Here is a 16,608-nt window from a genome sequence, read left to right as displayed (position 1 = left end):
TCAATTTTAAATAAAGGAATAAAAAATATTTTTTTTAAATGTTGGTGCAGTTTTTTCTCTGCATAGAAAGCAAAATTACTTTATTAATATTTTGAATTTTAAGCCAGAACACAGCTATTAAGGCCACAGTCCTATGGGACTGCAGTCACAACAGTCAGTTTTCTAGAACTTCCTCTGGGGGTAAACACAAGAAGATAAAAATCCCTCCAGATATACAGCTGCATATTCAAGGCCTAAACTTAACAAAAATGCATGTGTTATATGTGGGAATAGCTATCTGGCTAGCAATATAATTAAGCACAATACACAAGTGAATTTCTAGCAATAGTAAAAATGCAGAATATTTGGAAAATCAGCTTAAAATCAAGAGAGAAGGCAATACAAAAAAATTATAAGATACCTTTTGACTGAGGAACTGTCTAAGGATTAAGACGGAACAAAAAAGTACACTACAGCAATCCATTTTGAGGAAACAAATCAAGAAGCATCAGATGGAAAAATTTAACTAAATGAACAAAATACTCAGAACAACATGAACAATAAAGACCATACACAGAGCTCTTAGGGGTCACTACTTTTTGCTTACATAAAAGGAAGAGATGGGCATGTCAGTGACCCAACATTCAGCCCCTACTTACCTTGGGATTCTGGTCCACAGCTTTTTTCATGTTCTTCAGAAGATGGTTGTTTGGGCCACCTTCTTTCTCATTAATGTAAACTATTCTATCAAGGTCAGGGAAATTTCGGTTCAGATCTATCCCCTGGGCATTGCTTCGACCAACAAACCAGTCTTTCAGCTCACCAGGCTAAATGAGGAAAGGGAACACAGAGAGAAGGGAGATGAGTAGATTCAGGAGAATGGCACACTTGGACTAAGGATGAGTAAAATTACCAGCAGTATCAGATTTTTCAGTGCCAGGGGTGTCTCCCCCCAAGATTTGGCTTTTCCCCATTGCCACATGCCCTGACTGTGAATTACTGATCTCATTGTAGTGAGAGTCACAACACCTGTAGGCTTATCTGGAAGCCAAAGGAATGTTTGCATTGTTTCAAGCTCCTCTAAATAACTTCCAGGGTAAAGAAGGACCTCAAGCTTTACTTGAATCTTTTATTGTGTCTGACAGCCTTGTTCACTGAAATGGTAGCCATTAGAATTTTTGCAAAATTATTTCTTTAAACTGATTCTCTACAACAAGTTTTGGATTTCATTAAGGAAATGCCTTCAGAATGCATAGCTTTCCCTAGCTTCGCTCTGTAAGCTGTCAGTACTCTTTAAGGTAGGTTAAGTTTGGTTACTGATTTTAATTTGGGGTATAGTGAATATACTGTAACACTCTGTGTACAGGATCAAGATATTCTAAATTAGAACAGCAGTTCTAAATCAAGTCTTAGCATATTTAAATCTTAGACAACCATATAAAAGCAGGTGTACTTTGGCTAAGGAGATATTGTGAACCTCTAGAGAGAGAGATATTTCAAAGTAGTAAAATGCCTCACCAATCTGAGGACAGCTTCTGCTTCACTGCCACGAGGGGGAGATGTATGACCAAATATAAAGAGTCTGTGCGTATTTTTAAAGACTTCATGACAATCAGTTTAATAAAGATCTTAATAAGGTTTGACTTACTTAATCATAAACAGAAAACTTGAGAACTTTCAACATTTCAATATTAATTTAAAAAATAAATATACCTTGTAAGCAAGGAAATTCTTATTTTTGTTTATAACAAAATACAAAATCTGTATTTTGACCAGAATCTGTATAACAGGGTTAGTATTTGACTTTCATTTGCTAATTATACATTAATACATTATATGTTTCTTGACTGAGTCATCGCCCTAAAATGCATACTACATTTTCTTGACTAATACCTTAATTAAAGTATTTCATGCATGAAATTAAGAATCAAAAGTAATTAATGTTAATAAGATGGCTCATAATGCTTGTTGTTTGGGGACTAAGCTCTGGTGAACATGAATAATTTTTTTAGGTGTATTTGCATGGGAGTATCCTAAAAGAAAACAAACTTTCACTTTTCTAGAACTTTTGAAACATCATTTATTACTAGGAATAATTTCTTTATTATTTAGGAAGTTAAGTCTTTAAGAAGCAGTTCAATCAGTGAACTCAGTGACAGAACATGCATTAAACATAAGCATAATTATATTTTTAAATCACAGGAGAGAAGGCTACTTGTTGAAAAGTCAAGCACAAAAGCTCCTTGTTAAACATAACAAGCCTACAGTACTATTCGGAAATACTTTGGTTTTGTTGTTCCATCCAACAGCTGCCACCAGGAGTCCATGTATCTGTAAAACTCTTAGTCCAAGAGCCATTATGATAAAGCTGATAGGTATTCTTACACACAGAGCCTTACAAACCTGGGATGCTGCCTTCTCAAAGCCATCTGGGTTCAAAGATGGCATGATATGGATACGTGTGCTATGGATCAAGTTGATAATAGTATCATTTCCTTTCTGGTATTCATTACACAGGTACTGTGCCAAGAAGATGAGCAACTCCCTTCCAACAGCCTCATTCCCATGCATATTCCCAACATATTTAAATTCTGGCTCTCCTGCAAGAAAAAGAAGAACACGTCTTAGAACAACATATAAAAATCACCCATGGACCAGATCACGCAGCACCCCTGAGATGTGGGTATGACTCTTACTACAGCTGGGCATGACATCCCCAGGAAGCTTCAAAACTCCTTGTAAACCATGGCTTAACAAATGCTAATTAATATTCAGCTGTTTGCTAAAGGCAGAGTGAGAGCAACAGAGGACAACACAGTGTGCCAAAATAAATGCTAAGCACCAACATTAATATTACTACTGTGGAGATCTAATGCGGTTGATGCATCAATACTACAAAAACGTGTCTTGATTAGTTAGTTTTAAAATATATAAACTGACACTAGCAGGGCTTCTTATCTTAACTGTTCTCTCCAAGATTAGGTAAAGTTCATTCTACTACACTGCAATTCTTTCATGAAAGCAAGGCCACAACCAGCTGTTGATCACAGTGATTTAAAAATCTTAGCAGGTGTTTTGGATATTCACTCAGACTTTGTGGGCCAAGTGCAAAACCTAACTCATAAAATCAACAATTTCCATTTAACATTCTAATAAAGAGAATTAAATACAATGCTTAAATATTCCATACATATAGTCTATATTTAATGCTTATTGTATATTTAATGTAAATTTTGTACATATTACATAACCATGCAATACACATATTAAATGTGTAATATATATATGTTGTAGAACATATAGAATGTGTAACAAATAGATATTCTCTGTATAAAAAAACCATCCAATATTCCCAATTGCTAAATATTATCATTCTTATGACCATGGACATGAAAACCACACAATGTACGTCTTTTGGAGCAGTGAAGAATTTGCCTATTAAAAGACTACATTTTGGGCTCTCATTCCAGAGAGGTTTTAGTGTACATATAAAAAGCTAAACAAGATCAAGAGGAACTAAAATGGGGAATATGCTATCTTCTAGACTGAAGCTCCTTTTCCCTTATGCTTTTCATTTGGAAATGTAGTCCTGTTGTAACTGCTTTAATCAAACATTCAGTTAATTGTAGGCTCTGGATAGTCTTCAACCACACTTTGTGATAGCCTTTAGCACTATTAAAGGGACAAATTCAAGGCAGGAAAAATGTTACACAAACAACACCTAAGTAATTGCTAATCAAGCATGCAGCCATATCTACTTACAACCCTTCAGTCTGTGTTCATTAACCTTAATCCAGTGATAAGATGCTAGCACATACAGTGCTATTAATACCATGGCTTTCCTTCCAGCTAAATTTGTATTATAAATATGGATTCATCTCTGAAATGTTTTGCTAGACAGGTTTAAAAGTTTCCCTAATTTGTGTGAAACAGTTTCACTTTATCTGACAGACAGAACGCCATTACTGTGACTAAACCCCTCCATTTCCTCTTTTGGCATTGAGATCCTATTTACTGTTTCTTTCTATCTGCTAATACTAGGGAATGCAAGAGCTTTAATCAACAACAGTAATCAGACCACGCAATCAACCTGATCCCATAAAACAGATGGATCTGTATAATGAAATATGCAGCACTGCACATCACATGAACTCAGAATACTCGCACACATGTACACTGGCTTGTTACTTATGGGGAAAATGCTTCACAAGCTAACAGGCAAAATTGTTACTCCCCTAAATACCACCACAGCTGCATTTTGCACCTGTGCTTTTCCCTAGGACATACCTAAGGAAGCCTGAAGGAGAAACTTTTTCTTCTGATTGCCAGACCTGTGCATTTATCTCCCACTTTGTCACCCACTTGAATTTTACAGGCCTGGTTCAAATGAGTAAAGAGAAACATATGTTTCCCATAGGGTATTACTTGGCCTTACCCCAAAGCAATCATTAACAGTGTTTGTAAGGGCTCATGGACACAGTCACACGGGGTCCACAGTGAGCCAAGAGTACAGCTTTGGATCTTCAGTAGTAATGACCCATCCCAAATAAGCCAGGAAGAGCTACTGAGTCACTGGAAATATAGAAAATGTTTCCTATGAAAAGCGATTGAAGAGATCAGCTCCATTTTCCTTAGGTCAAACATACCAATCATCACATCACAGAGGGCTCGGTCAGGAGAACAGTACTTCCCAACACCACAAACAGGGGACTGATTTTCAGTGAAAGGAAGCAATGACAGCTTCTGGGGTGATAAAGAAAAATTACACAACTCATAACACAAAATGTGAAACCAGTATTCAAAGAATCCTCTTAGCAATGAGGTGTCAGCACAATTCATTAGTTCTGCTAGCAAATCAAGAGCTAAAGATTAAAGTATCAAAAAGCAAATGTAAAAAGAATGAAAAGGAAAAGATAACAGAAAACTGAATAACATTTGAAACCCTGCTTCAAAATGGAAATTCTGTATTTATATTTTATCTCCCTTGGGCATTTTCTTATCCCTGTCTCTGAAGCCAAGAAACCCACCTCCCATCCATCCTCTGGCTGCAGAAGACAAGGATGCCTGGTCCATACCTGTTCACACCTCCTTCAGCTCCCAGCCCAAGCACTTTCTTAATTCTAGGCACAGGAACAAAATAAACACTGTGTTTCTGCTCAATATAAGTACTAAATGTTATACTGTATCCAAAAACCTTAGGAAAACTCATTTGTTTCACCAGTGCAGTGCCGCCAGCATTCCACACCCACTGCTGCACCAGAAAGAACCAGCTGCTGCTGCTGCTGCTCCTCCACTGCATGTGCTAACAGACACCTCAAAAGCCAAGGGTGCCAGCAATCAGCTCATTCAACCTTAGCACTTCATGGTTTCCCTGGTCCAGTCACAGAATATGTCCTGCCACACCATTTCCACAAGGTTCAGCCTTCTCTGGAAAACAGCTCAGCCCATGGAGAAAACAGCCTCTGGGTCACGTGTTGCCAGCACGCTGCTTAGCCAGAGGAAGAGCTGCTCTTGCCATTAATCCTTCATGAGCCATTTAATGCAGACCTTAATCACCCTTTGTAAGGTTCCATAACTGCAATTGCCTCAAAGACTTTTTTTAAATTAAAAGATTCTGTAAGTGTCAATTTGACAAAGAAATTTTAAACGGTGTCTTCAACCAGTAGAAAAACTTGGCCACTGCAGAAGTGGAAGTGGCTTTAAAGAAGAAAAAGAAGAAGCTTGAAGAAATAATAGCTGCCTTTTCTCATTTCTTTGACCCCCACAGAAAAGAGATTGTTTTCATGGATTCCCAGGGTCTAAGATAAAATAAACACAAAGGAACATTTACATTGTCTGAATATTTAAAATTCTTCTTTAATGAATTTTATTAATTTTCTGGTGATATATCTTGACAAATGATAGCCTGTCATTCCCAGCAGAAAAAGTATGTCTTGCAAACAATGTATGGCATTTATAAATGCTTACACCTAATTTCAGCTCAGAGCTAATTTCAGATACAGAGATTTGTGATAATGAGTGAATTCTAACATAAGAAATGAAATGCAGCAATAAGGTTTGTAAATATCTTAGTAATTCTGGTGAAGCCTTAGCCATCACACCATTATGGCTCTTAGAAGGCTTTTACATCCTTCTTAGACTATATGTGGTATACTCATTACAACCTGATGGACAATTGAGGATAAAAGTATTTTAAAATGTCGTGCTTTTCTGGTGCCTGGCAAACATTGGGAATGTCACCATTCCCTTCTGCAGTGACTGTCAGCAAAGGTCTTCCACAGTTTCCTAGGAACAGCTTGTACATCGTTAATGCTAGACAGGTCATACAATTAACAGTGACTAACCACTGCCATTTTCAGGTCAGGCTGTATTTGTACAGTAAAGACAGTAATTTTCTAAAACATAGGGACAAAAAGTTTACCACCTTCTAATTATATACCCTACGAGTCAAGGCAACGTCATGCTGCCAGCCATAGTCTAATGTCAAGCAGTTAGCCTGAAAATGTACAGTATTTCACTTGTGGAACTGAAAGCCATATGGGAGAAAAACAATTAAGTCCCAGGAAGTTTAAGTGCTTACGAACTATTTTGCAAACCAGCCTCAAATATCCTTAAAAATTTGAGTCCTTCTGCTGTCCTGTATTTATTACAGAAAAGCAAACAACATTCCTGAAATAACAAATTTAGTGTTTCTGATTACTTACAGTTGCTTGTCATTTTTAATATGGCAACCAGCAAACTTCTCTTGTAGATAACTGGCAGAAGAAATCTCAGAACCTCATTGGCAAGAAATGTATTCATTAAATGTTATTGAAGACTCTTTTACACTCTAAATTTTTATTAGCATTTCAAAGAGAAAGAAATTATCTGGAGATCAACTACATGGAAAACCAAAGATTATAAAATTAGTTTCTCCTTCAAATATGAAAAAAGCGAGTAAAATAAATGAAGATGCAAGATAGAAAAGTGAACAAATTAGAAAATTTATATTTCGAATACCCTGTAAAATAAATGTCTTGAATCTGCCTCATAACAGCATTTCAATGTAAATGCTGATCTCCCCAGTTTGTGGAGAAAATGGCATTGAAAGACAGAGCCACAATGCAGTATTAGTTTCTAAATCACTGGATCGGCCTTACGTAAATTTAGGACAACATTTACTAAGATGGAGCATCAGCCTAACCTTGCTAAACAAGAAACTACTGGAAGTTTCATGGGTGGCTTACACGGAAGCAGAAACAGGTCAATAGTCAACACCAAAGATTTTTGAAAAAAATAGTATTTCCCTTTCTTGCCACTAGCTGCTGGAAAACACACTGGAAGAAAACAAGATGAAAAGAAGGATCTCTTGGCAACCTCTTGTTTTAAAAAAACCACATGTACTTTTAACAGCTATGATTTAAAATCAGTTTCAAGCTCTTTCTGGAAATTTTCATAATTACTTGAACACTACTGCTTAAAATCAAAGTTAACAATAAATTCTGTACAACAGATTAAACTTGGAGTGAAAGCTCACAAGCAGCAGCTGTTTCTGCTGGCCTTGACATAAAAATTAAGACGCAATCTCCATTCTACTGAGTACAAAGCTTGTGAGCTGGGCTTCAAACTAGGATTTTACGTGTCCTTGCATTGGAAATTAAATTCTCCAGACAGATTACCTCATGCCCAAGACAGCTATTTCCACCACAAAAGTTCTGGATGACTCAGTGCTTTCCCCAGGTTTCCAACATCCCACTCTCACCCCGGCAGCTACAGGACTTGGCACAGCCTCCCACAAAAAGTGGGCAAAGCATCTGCTCAGCTCCTGCAGTCCCCACCTACAGCTCTTTGCTGGCACATCCCTGTGATCTTTCCACAATATGCTGCACTTGCACTCAAGTGTTGCACAATGCAGCATTGCATCCAGCCTTGTGGGAAAAGCCCACCTGCTTTACCACAGAATACAACAATTTTTGCCAACTAGGTTGGTGTTACTGCTCACAAACTGATGGTTCCATCCAATACAGGTGGCGATGATTCTTTAAATCATAACAAACTGCTTGTAAAGGAAAACAAGTTTATTTATTTAATCAAACACTTTTAACTTAGTAAGAAGCACTGAAATGTGATATACAAAACCCCCTCATTTTGTGTAAATGTGTTAAAAAGGCCTCTCAAGTTCAAAGCAGATTTTAAAAATCATCAGAACTTTAGAAGCAATAAATAACCTTCTACATCTGGATTAACCAAGTTCTTTTTATAACAGATTGCATTTCTTCTGCCCTAAGAAAACTAAATAGGAGTTTGCATTTACAGAATTCCTTAGTGTTACAGCAGCAAGTATTGTTAGCTCAGCACTGAAGTTCCTAAGAAACCAAACATGAAATTGGTTTTCACCCCTACCAATCTGTGGTAGAGCCACAGAACCACCCTTACCAGTCTGTGGCAGAGCACAAAACAGGGGTTTTTGCCTACCAGATTCTCTCTCACTGCCAGGAAAAAACACAGACCAACACAGACCCTGGCATTCTTTGTAAAGGACACTGGCACTACAAAGATGCCATGAGTAACTGTCCGCAGTGGTGCTGCCTCTGGGATGTAACAGATTCATCTCTTCCATTGTGCTCAGTAGGAGAGGAGGATTTTCCATTTATAACAAGTGAATTTTCATTTCAAAAGCACTCATTATATCCTGCAAGTTTTAGTTGGCAGACAGAGCAAAATTTTTTTTATTTTCAGTCTATCATTTTATCATTGAAATAAACCCAATTATGAGCAAGTTGACACATAATTTAGACATGTATTCATGACAGTTCCTCATCAAGTTCACTTTAACAAGCTCTCACTCTTCAGCATTTTTCACTAAAATCAGCTTTTTCACTTCAGCTACAAAGGTGCTTGCAAGTTATCACAGCACTTCAAAAGGACCAAGCTCAACTATCTCATTCCTTTTGCATGTAACAACTATGTGGGGAATTTCAAAGCTAAACTAGTTCAAACGTCTGCTGCCAGCAGGAGACACATTTGGGCTCTGCTTTTCCTCATCCTCATTTCATGAAGACAAGAAACAAAAATCAGAAAAAACTCACAGTCTTTATATGTAGATTCCAGGCTCTAAAGTCAAAGAACTAGGCAAGAATGCTGGACAAATAATTGAAAAAATTAAAGTAAGGTCTTCCTTATTACTGGAAACAAACACGGGAAAAGTCAATGTAAACATGTAAATAATTCTTCTTCAGTAAATGATATAGGCCAAATTAAACATTGCTATGTAGGTTTAGATTAGAAGAAATTATTTTCTGTGAGGGTAGTGAGGCACTGGCACAGGTTGCCCATGGAAGTTGTGGATGCCCTATCCCTGTAAGTGCTCAAGGCCAGGTTGGATGGAGCTGTGAGCAACCTGTCCAGTGTAAGGATCCATGCCCACATCAGGGGAGCTGGAACTAGATGATCTTTAAGGCTCCTTGAAACCCAAACCATCCTGTGATTCCCCTGCCACAGAGGTGGCCAAAAACACAGAAGTGCAGCCAGGAGCTTGTGCAGCAGCAACTTCCAAGCTGGAAATGATGAATATTGTGATTTTCCCAGCAGTGCCCAGAGCATATAGCAAATCTGAAAAGAGCTGAGGGAGTAAAGTCAGGCCAGGGCTCCTCCTCTGCAGCATCATTCCCTAGAACTCACTGCAAGGCCATTTTCCAGGAGGAAAGCAAGCTTGGGCAGCATTCAGGGCTGCACTGCCCTGGGCCCTACGCTGCACCAGCATGTGAGAGGGAAGCACAGAGCCCATCCTCACCCAGCAAAACTCCCTGCATTGCTCTCTCCATAGAGGAGAGCTATTTCTGACTGAAAAGTACCACAGTTTCTGTCACAAGGATGTTCTGAGTCCTTGGGAAATATATTTTCTCGGCTTGAGAGGAGTAAGAAATAACTAGTGGCAAGCCTCCAGCCTTGTTTCCTGGATTTCCAGGAGCCTTCCTGAGGCATCACAGTGGCACTTGTTACTCCACCAAGGCTCCTGGTACTGGACGTTCCTTCTTGATTGGTAACTGGAACATTCTTTTATTTCACTGCTATTTTGTCACAATCTGACACTGTGTGAAAAAACCTGTGGGCTGCAGAGCTGTGATTCAGGCTGATGATGCTGAAGTGCATTGGTCATTGCTAACAGAGGGAAAGGGATAAAATTTCCCCAAAAATGTACCCCTCCAACAAGTTTCTTGTGTAGACACCACGTTACAAAATAACAGTTCCTTTTGCACTGGCATATTTATTCAGCTTCCCTTGTTCAGATGAGCCTGAATATTTACTGATCTTATCTTCTTTGATTATTGGCCATGGAAGTTACAGAAAGTGTTATAAAGTGACCTTTTATAAAAATGACAGAAGGACAGAGGCAAAGCGCAGAAGTTAATTATGCTGTTAATTTGCTCCTTTGTGGGGAAAAAAAATGAAAAATTGACTTGTGAGAAGTCTTTGACTAATAGGGACACCATTTACACCAGAACACAGCCAACCTGATTTATATCAATATTCTCAGAAACCAATAGATACCCAGGTAGCTTCTTTTAGTCTTAAAAATTATTTTATTATCATATTTTCGATATAAATAATTTCTAACAGAATTCTGTCATTTCAAATGCTGGAAAGGGAGAGGGGGTGAGTGGATTCCAGAAAAAATACATCTGCATTGTAGCCTTAAAAACCTGGCAAACTCTGTGAAACCCTGATAGGAAAGTGCCTGATTTTAGCAGCTAATGCTCTCTCAAGTTTCTGCATTTAAGGTAAGAAGCCTATATGATAACCAGCAGTAAATCACAATTGTACTTGTGCTTCAGACAGGAGTGGTTAAATCATGTTAGTATAAAGCAGAAGAAAATGAAGGTTAAATGGGTAGAGAGTGATCAACACTGGTAGAGCAACACTACATATCCAAACATTGCAATATTGGCTCCAGGAATTTTCAATGTTATGTGAAAATTTTAAAGAAAAGTTGGTATAGTACTTTAATAATTTATTAATAGTCAGTCAGTAGAAATGCAGACCTGTATGCTTGGAGAAGGTCTGTCTGTTCACACTCACATATGTTTGAAATATGCATACTCTTTAAAAAACGCCCCTCACATCATCTTACACAATGAAAGCAAAGCAAACAAGCTATCATTACTCCTAGCAGGACAGTATAATAGTTTAAGGAGAGGAAGCTAAACTGGTGCAGAGGCTAATAAAATCAACCTTCCTGCGTAAGAGGAAGAAGTGAATCATACAACAGATTCATGACTCAATAGTAATGATGGAGATAACTGAACCAGACAAATCCTATGTCCCCACAGCAGATGTGAGTGGATCCAGAAGGCTTTCAGGAGATGTTTTGCCTTTAAATAAGGGAGCTCCAGACAAAAAAAATCACATATGGACATTGACCCTGACACTGCAAAGCACAGTACAGCTGTATAACTGAGACCTATGTCCCCACAGCAGATGTGAGTGGATCCAGAAGGCTTTCAGGAGATGTTTTGCCTTTAAATAAGGGAGCTCCAGACAAAAAAAATCACATATGGACATTGACCCTGACACTGCAAAGCACAGTACAGCTGTATAACTGAGACACAGAAGAGTCTTCATAAGATAGAAATGGTTAACAAAAAAAATCTGTAATGGCTTTTAGGTCTGCTCAGAGCACACACTGCAGTGTCCTAAAAGCTGGTGTTTTTCCTCATATAGGGAACAAACGTAATGCTTTCTATTTTCTCAGTTTTCGTCAGAGCTTCCACTGGGTTTTCCCTCCAAAGAGCAGTAAGATATTTCTGCATTTACATTTACAATATGCACTGTGCACATGATCTCAGTCAAGAACAACAGAAATTGCAATCCTCACCTTGAAGAGCAATCTGTAAGTGCAGGAAGTCACTCAGCAGCTGAGCACCCACCTACTTCATAATGAACTCTATGTATGGCAATGGAGCTCTGAGAGATTTGGTACACAATGAACCTAGCTAGGGTTTATTCTAATTACACATAGAAAGGCTACTTCCAAGTAACAAGGCACGTTCCTCTCAAAAGGGCAAAGAATAGCCATGTTCTACCATTATGCCCAATATGCCAAGAGCATTAAAGGGCAATGGCCAGCAGGTCAGTGACCAAGGAGTAATTCCTAGCACTGTCCAATTACTGCTTCCTCTGAGCAATACAAAGCAGCTACAGAAAATCCATCTTTTGTGGTCCCTTTCATCTCACTTGAAACTTCCTTTCTCTTTCATGTTACTAGCAGTAGATCAGACAAACTCCTTTTTGACAATGCAGAGGAAACATCATGTTAGTGAAAAAGCACATCCTATCCAAGGACAATTTTGTTCACTAGTAAAAGTCCAAGGGCTTTTTTCACTTCTGTCAGTGGTATCTGACGTCAGTCTGAGCATTTTCACCACAATTCCTGTGTTGTCACTTACATTTTTTAGTAAGTGCAATAAAATACTGGGAGCTGAGACTTTGCCACGCTTCTGAAATTCAGAACAATATTAAAGCACTGAAACCAAGAGGAAAACAACGACCTACCTTTCAGATTTATTGCATTTTATTTCCATTTTATGCAGGTGTAGAAAGCTGGTAAAGTACAGCAAAGAGGCATAATTAAATCTGGCGTGTTTAAAAGCTGGATTCATACATTTTGTACATTTATTCAGAATATTCTGAGATTTGTGAAACTGCTTTTCTCACACATACTGCCATTATTCATGGCATCAAGTTAGCCATGAATAATATTTGAAATATGGTTAGCCAGCCTACGGAAGAGAGCATAACACAGCCAAAAAGCATCTCCTGAGAAGCCCTAGAGCAATATTCCCACTTGAGGCATTTGGGGCACTTTGAGAAGGAAGACTTCTCTAAATGAAGAAAAAAGGGAACCTAGGAAATAATAATGCCAATCAAATAGGAAGATGATGTGATGCCTGATCCAAAACACATCTCTCAAGCTCTTAATTCAAGAACAGTGATACAACAAACAGAGGAACAGTACTGAGTAGTGTGGCTGCAAAATCTTTTCTAGCTATACAAGCACTTCTCTACCTTTGTGTTTGTCTGTGGACACATGCATCTCACAAAAAAGCAGGAACATCCCTCACTGAGAGACTCCAGCAACAAGGAGGTCATTCCCAGGTCATGAAAATTATTTTTGTGTTTCTTTTTGCTAACATCGTCTTTGATCTAAAGCACATTTCTAATTTTAACTAAAGAAATTGCATTTGCAGGTACTCAAAATCATATGAAAAGACAGATTTGGCACAGCTCACAAACAAAATCAAAACCACATGATTACAAGACAGAGAAAAAACCTTTTGGGAAGTGACCTAGTATTCCATGTTTTTATTAACCCTGTTACACCTTATGATTCAGTAGATCATTCTTATTTAACTAAAAGATCTGAAAGAAAATATTTTTAATGCAATGATTATATTTTTGTGCTAAAAGACAAAGTTGTTTGGATTGTTTCATAAAATATTAGCTTTCCAGTATTTGACACATTTTCTACTTTTTTTTAATATGTATGTCACTTTTTCTTTCAACCTGGTCTTAACTTTAATGATCACACTGTGATGACTGCCAAAAGCAAGCTTCGGGATATTTTTTTCCAGCAGTCTACTAAACCATAAAGAAAAAAGAAATAGTTACAAAATGTAAGTAATCTAAAAAAATGTGTTCAGGTTTTAGGAACACAGGAAGGCAAAGGGACTGAAGGTTACCACACTGAACACTAAAAGCTGAACCTAATAAAAGGCAACAAATTTGGCAAAGAGCAGCCAACCCATAACTTACAAGACAACTACTAACCCTACATGAAGGAACTATGCTTTTCTCCCCAAACAACAAAGTGATATTTGACCTGATTGTAACCATAGAACCATTCTTCTTCTATGTATACAACAAGGACATTTTCCCTTTTACCTGTAGCCAAAACTACCACTGAAATTGCACTGAGAGCTCAGTTTTGTCTTTTTTCCCTTTATGTAGGACTTGAACCATTAAGCATACACGTACATTCAGCATATTAGCACTGGATGAGTTCATCTGGAATGTCAAGTCAAGCATATACTCAGGAGTTTGACAGAACAAGGTATTAGACTCAAGCAAAAGCAACTTTGAGAAAAGATTTTCCACTGACTCCTGTAAATTCTCAATCAAGTTTTTATTTCTGAAAAGTCCCTCTCCAGATGCAATTTTTCTATCCACATTTAACAATTTTTTTAAGCAAAAGCTTTTCACCTATTTATAAGTCCTCAAAGGGTAGAAAAATATAGGCCCAATTCAACAACTCCTTTATTTTCAAAGATGTTTTCCTTCCAGGTATGTATCTAGAAAAATTAATTTTTTACACTAGAATTCTCCAGGTGGCCTGTTTTCACTGAAACCTTCTCTTGAAAGCAGGTATGAAACCAAAAGATTATACAAAGCTTGACAACACCATGTTGAAGATGAGATTTAGAATCTTGACACTATTTGAAAAGCTACTAGAAAAAGTGCACAGAAGGGCAGACACGTGTGGTGGGGTGTCAATGTCTAACTGCCTGATTTTGCTTAAAAAGGAAGACAGAAGGTAAAATCCATGTTCCACTATTGCTATGCTAAGACAACTACTTCAAACTCTCCCCTGTTAGAGAATTACCCTTTTTTCACAGAGGGAAACCAAAGCAGCACATAGCAGGCTATGCTGGGACCAAACACATCCCAGGATCCCAGGATAAGCTTTTTGTTCCCCATTGGACCTGGAAGGCCAGTACTGCAACCCCATGAAAATGACAAACTCAAAACCAAGGTCTGCTCATAAAAGATTTCACAATGGGAACAATGCTGTTTTCACATCTTACACTACTCAGAAGGCCCCATTAGATCTAAATAATCAACTCAACATGTCAAAGGAAGCAGGATATGAGGGCAAACCTAAGGGAAAAAAAAAAAAAAAAGAGTCCAAGAGATAATTTCAGGAACTGTGAGTTTCCTGACTAGGAAATGTTGTTTTTTCACAGCTTCACAACTTACAAACTACCAAGCTAAAAGATAACACTGCAACATAGGAAGCCAGACTTTATCAGGGTTTCTGACCTATGCATTGCACACATCTTCTATGGGAATCTCATGCTTTAGCTTACAGCTTTTTCAAATAGGCAAAAATTATGTTTTTCCCCAGAAAAAGAAAGGTTCCTATTTAAGATTGCTTGTTAATGGAAAGTCGCTTGAGTCTGATAAAGAAATACAAAAAAAATCACTTTACTATGCTGATCACTAAACAATAGGCATTAAAAAAAAACCAAACGCTTCCCAAAAACACACACCAAAACACCCAACACATCAGTAAGAGCTGATAGTCCCTCCTTGCCAACATGCACACAAGCATAATTATAAGGGGTGGTCACAGTGCAGAAAGCCATCCTGGGATTTTAACCATGGCTTACTCCAAGCTACCACTGCAGCAGAGCAAGACCTGCCAAACAAGCATTAATGCCATTGTCACACATTGTCACAAAGCCTGTATCACTCCCAGGAAGGGACAGGCACCACTGTGCCACCACTGAACAATGAATGTTCCTGCTCTGGGAGCATCTCCTGTGGAGGCAAAAAAAAAGAAAAATAAAAGAGAATAGAAGCAAATGGCCAGCAAAGGGCAGGCCGTGATCTTACCACAGACCTCATTAACCCTTTTTCCTCCCTTACCTTTAAGAACTGCAGTGACAAAAGTAAGCACTAAGGAGAGATCTGAGGACAAATATCAAGCATGGCCTCTGACCCTGCATGGGGAATTTGTTTGCTACCTGTCACAAGAGTGAGTGCAAGAAAGGTGGTTTGAAAATTTGCTCAGTGGACAATAGAAGTGATCATTAACAGATGAGAAGTACAAATTAATATTTTAACACTGAGGTTTTAACATCTACTAATTGTATTACCTTACACTGAGGTTTTAACATATACTAATACTTTGTTAATGTTTCAAGAGCAACAAAATCAAGTACCAATCCTAAATTATACTCCAAGCCTTTGGACTCAGAGAAACTCCCAAAACAGGCAGAAGAAGCAATATTAGCTCAAACAGACAATTGAATATGAGTGCAATTTTTTTTTATTGGAACAGCTCAAAATGAAGAAGCAGACAGGATGGTGTAAGAAAAGCAAGAGTGAGCAAAATGAAATCACTTCACTGAACAGTTAGTATAAAAGCAAGTGAATAATGGCAGAGAAAAAAATACACAGCACTCACTTCTCATTACACTGAAATTTTTCTTGAGTATATTGTTAATATGGTTCCACTAAAAAAAAAAAAAACAAAATAAGAGCCTTATGATATTTTTGAAAGTCTAGGCAGCAGTACAGCAGAGCTTTTTCTTCATGGATTTTCGCTACAGAAATATCCTAACAGATGCAATTTTGGTATCACATCGATGCACACAAGGGAAAGCAGGATGACACGTGATGTTCAGCTGCTATTTGCTTATCATTTGGCTTTATAGCTACATGTTTCTATTTACATGAAGGAAGGAAATGTCCTATCTTATGGCTTTATTTTAGGCTTGCTGAATTGGGATTACAGTCACACAAATACATCTACAAAGAAGAACACAAGGTTTGTGAAAATGATGTCACAACTGGTGAACGTAACATTTT

General features: G+C 37.9%; 1 protein-coding gene and 1 long non-coding RNA gene across 4 annotated transcripts in view; both read right to left on the bottom strand.

Annotated features, from left to right (window-relative positions):
• CPE (carboxypeptidase E) overlaps positions 1 to 16,608 on the bottom strand; it is a 57,270-nt gene that overhangs the window by 16,398 nt on the left and 24,264 nt on the right. For both annotated transcript variants that reach the window (XM_005486294.4, XM_074541206.1), the window contains exons 2-3: positions 2,383 to 2,579; positions 639 to 806 (exon numbers count right to left, since the gene is read on the bottom strand). In XM_005486294.4, the coding sequence (XP_005486351.1) occupies positions 639 to 806; positions 2,383 to 2,579 (365 nt within the window). The remainder of the gene's footprint in view (positions 1 to 638; positions 807 to 2,382; positions 2,580 to 16,608) is intronic.
• Positions 2,586 to 16,608, bottom strand: part of LOC141729162 (uncharacterized) — a 31,949-nt gene continuing 17,926 nt past the window's right edge. For both annotated transcript variants that reach the window (XR_012580438.1, XR_012580439.1), the window contains 2 exons: positions 16,205 to 16,253; positions 2,586 to 4,722 (listed from right to left, as the gene is read on the bottom strand). This is a non-coding gene — a long non-coding RNA (uncharacterized LOC141729162). The remainder of the gene's footprint in view (positions 4,723 to 16,204; positions 16,254 to 16,608) is intronic.

The sequence above is a fragment of the Zonotrichia albicollis genome, chromosome 5, assembly GCF_047830755.1.
Source record: "Zonotrichia albicollis isolate bZonAlb1 chromosome 5, bZonAlb1.hap1, whole genome shotgun sequence".
Classification (NCBI taxonomy): domain Eukaryota; kingdom Metazoa; phylum Chordata; class Aves; order Passeriformes; family Passerellidae; genus Zonotrichia; species Zonotrichia albicollis.
The sequence above is the reverse complement of the archived record's forward strand: the minus strand, read 5'-3'. Positions and strand labels throughout refer to the sequence as shown.